Source organism: Argentina silus (genome assembly GCF_951799395.1).
Source record: "Argentina silus genome assembly, chromosome: X".
NCBI lineage: Eukaryota > Metazoa > Chordata > Actinopteri > Argentiniformes > Argentinidae > Argentina > Argentina silus.
This window is the reverse complement of record NC_139653.1, coordinates 48151855-48154999: the sequence shown is the minus strand read 5'-3', so window position 1 is coordinate 48154999 and position 3145 is coordinate 48151855. Positions and strand designations below refer to the sequence as shown.

The 3145-nt window shown below is 47.1% G+C and overlaps 1 protein-coding gene across 1 annotated transcript in view; it reads right to left on the bottom strand.

Moving 5' to 3' along the window:
• The window catches only part of cacna1ea (calcium channel, voltage-dependent, R type, alpha 1E subunit a), a gene marked incomplete at both ends in the record, with an annotated part of 132868 nt that extends 131913 nt beyond the window's left edge, over positions 1–955 (bottom strand). The window contains one exon of the mRNA XM_083694773.1: positions 465–955. Coding sequence (XP_083550899.1) covers positions 465–955 — 491 coding nt within the window. The remainder of the gene's footprint in view (positions 1–464) is intronic.
• Between the last annotated feature and the right edge of the window lie 2190 nt (positions 956–3145).

Here is a 3145-nt window from a genome sequence, read left to right as displayed (position 1 = left end):
TTAATTCTATAGTATTTCACAGACTCATTCCTGTATTCTCTACACTTCAAACTCCTTTATAATAGAATTATAATGGAGACATACTGTATAACAAGTCTTACTGTAATGCATCATATCTGTTGGCTGTCAGCCAAGTTTGACCAAACCAGTGAAGGTGCTGCCAGAGGTACGACTCTGATAAAGTAGTTTTTTTGCGCCCGAGGAGGAACTTGTATAAGGCACACAGCACTGCTATATTGGAATACACACTACAAATAGCACGGCAGAGGAGGCTAGAGGAGGTAGAAATCGGAGGACGGGCTCATTGTAACGCATGGAATGGAATGAGGAAACGGTATCAAACACACACACACCGTTACCCATTCCATCCCATGCATTACGACGAGCCCGTCCTCCGATTGTCCACCTCCACCAGCCTCCCCAGACATGTGTTGTGTTGGAGAGGCTGCGGCAGGAGTACTTACTCCCACTCCTTGCGTCGGGCCTGGGGGGTGCTCTGGATCTTGTGTGCCTGATGAGCCTTCACGATGTCCCGTTGCTCAATCAGACCCCCCCGGCGACGCTTGATCATGTTAGGGCTGACCGGCATGTCCGATTCGGCCCCGAGAGCCCCCCCCACATCAAAGGAGGAGCCCATGTCCAGGGAGAGGCCGTGGGGGGGGGGTCGGAGGGAGGCAGATCCGTGGTGGGGCAGGTAGAGGGTGTCGTAGGTCGTGGTGTGTGAGAGCGGACTGTCTGAGAGCCTTTGGGGCTCTAGGAGGGAGCAGGACCGGGACCCCCCTGCCAGGCCTAGCCGGTGTTGGTGCCAGCTCTCCAACTCCTGGGGGGGCAGGACGTAGCGGTGCGGGGAGCTGCTCCCACACATGCCCCCCCTCTGGCCCAGCGTGGGTATCCCCAGTGTATTGGGGTCCGCCAGGGTCTGAGCGCTGACTGAATAGGAGCCCAATTCCAACATTCTGGTACCGAGTGATCAGCATCCCTCTGTGGAGGGAAAGAGAGAGGGGGATGAGAGATGAGAGAGAGTGGGGGGGGGGGGGGGGGAGACAGACAGTCAGCATTGCTCTGTGAAGCTGAATTTTCTGTCTGAGAAGGGTATTTGTCTGTCTGTAAAGCAAGGCGCTGCTGAAGCGGCAATGTGGGGCAGGACTTGGGACTTAGTTCAGAACCAATCAATCGGATGTCAACAAGTGCAGGCTGCCCAAGTTAGCATGACGCTGTCCAATGTGTTTGGCATTATAAGTAAAGATTTTGACAATCTGGAGAAAGTCTGGGATGATGACGTTTTCATGCTTTGTGAAAGGGTACAGACGCTTCAGAAGCGTCACTTTTTCCTCTGTTTGAAAGGTTGTGCTTGGAATGATCAATACAGTTGAAGTTGTTGAAGCTGTATTTTCTGTCTGAAAAGGGTACATGAACTAGAAGTCAAGGGCAGTAAATGGGAAACTGAAAATTCTGAGTTTTCTGATTTTAACAACTCTGTTATTTATTGTAGTTGCCTTTGCATATTAACTTACATCAGAGAATGTTCCTTCAATAGGAAAAGAACATTTGTCATTACATTGTAGCAGAAAGATGCAAGTGAATGATTGGGTTTTTTTCGTCTCCCATTGAGAGACCATGCATAATCGCTCTCTGGCTGAATTGTCAGTTAGGATAGCTAGAGGTCTGTTTTTTAAAAGAACATATCAGATACAGCCAAGATTGAAGGGGGAAAACATCAATCCTACTCCTATCTTCAAATGACCCTTCCCCCAATGGGACAAATGGCTGTGGTCTTTCACAAGGTCTCACGAATGCAGTGGTGTTGGTTGATTGGTTCTTCTTGCAAACAGCTCCTAATATAAATACTATGGTTGAAAATCGGTATAAAACAGAAGAAGAGCACGGATTCATTATCTTTCCTTTTCTCTTGGTGTCCTGGTCACAGCTTCAGGTGTTATTTCTGAGTACAGAAGACAGATCATGTGGTCTGTCTGTCTCTCTCTCTCTCTCTCTCTCTCTCTCTCTCTCTCTCTCTCTCTCTCTCTCTCTCTCTCTCCCCCTCTCTCTCTCTCCCTGTCTCTCTCTCTCTCTCTCCCTGTCTCTCTCTCTCTCTCTCTCTCTCTCTCCCTGTCTCTCTCTCCATTGAGGGTGAATGTAACATTTGTCTATGAAGTATTTGCCTTGTCCTTGTCCTAGAATGTCTACATGCAATTGGATATCTGCTTAACAGACACCAACAAAATAATCTTGCCCAGGAGTGAAATGAGATTTGGTCATGGAAAGCTTAGATGGGCAAAAAAAGCAAGAGGAAGACGTCGAAATGATTGCTTCATTGGACAGTAATGTTAAACGTTTACAACAATAGATTAGAGTCGCCAGAGAGTGATGCTCACGATAATGAAAGTGAAATTAGCTCCATCCTTCTACTCTGGAGCTGTGGAGAGCATCCTGGCTGGCAACATCACCGTCTGGTACGGTAACAGCACGGCCCAGGACAGGCGAGCTCTGCCAAGGGTGGTACGCCTGGCAGAAAAGACCATGGGAGCTCCAACCCCCCCTTTCCATGTCCTGTACACCAGGAGGTGTAGGACCAGAGCCTGCAGGATAATGAAGGACCCTCACCACCCGAAAAATGGACTGTTTCAGCTGCTGCGGTCAGGCAAACGCCTTCGCTGTCATGCAGCAAGAACAGAGAGGCTAAGACAGAGTTTCTTCCCCCATGCCATCAGGATCATCAACGACGACCCCACCAGTGCCCCCCTCAAGTCACTCACACACTCACTGACATCATAACACATACGCACACACATAATTACCCATGCAGACTCATCTTTCACTGTAATTAACTGTACTGACAACCTGTCAATGCCATTGTATATAGTCATTCCATTGTGTACATTGCTTACATTGCTGTTTATACTGCTGTTTATTTATTTATTTGTTTATTCTATTTATTTTAATTTTATTGTTGCACTCCTCTGTGGCACTGTCACTTTTGCATTTCACTGCATACTTGTATGCAGGTGACAAATAAAAAATCTTGAATCTTGAATCTTGAAACCATAAGAAAAAGTAATCTATGCTAGGACCAGGGGCTACTGGCAGTCTCGATGCTAGAAGAAGGAATAATTATTATTAAAAAAATGTTTTATTAATTTATTTA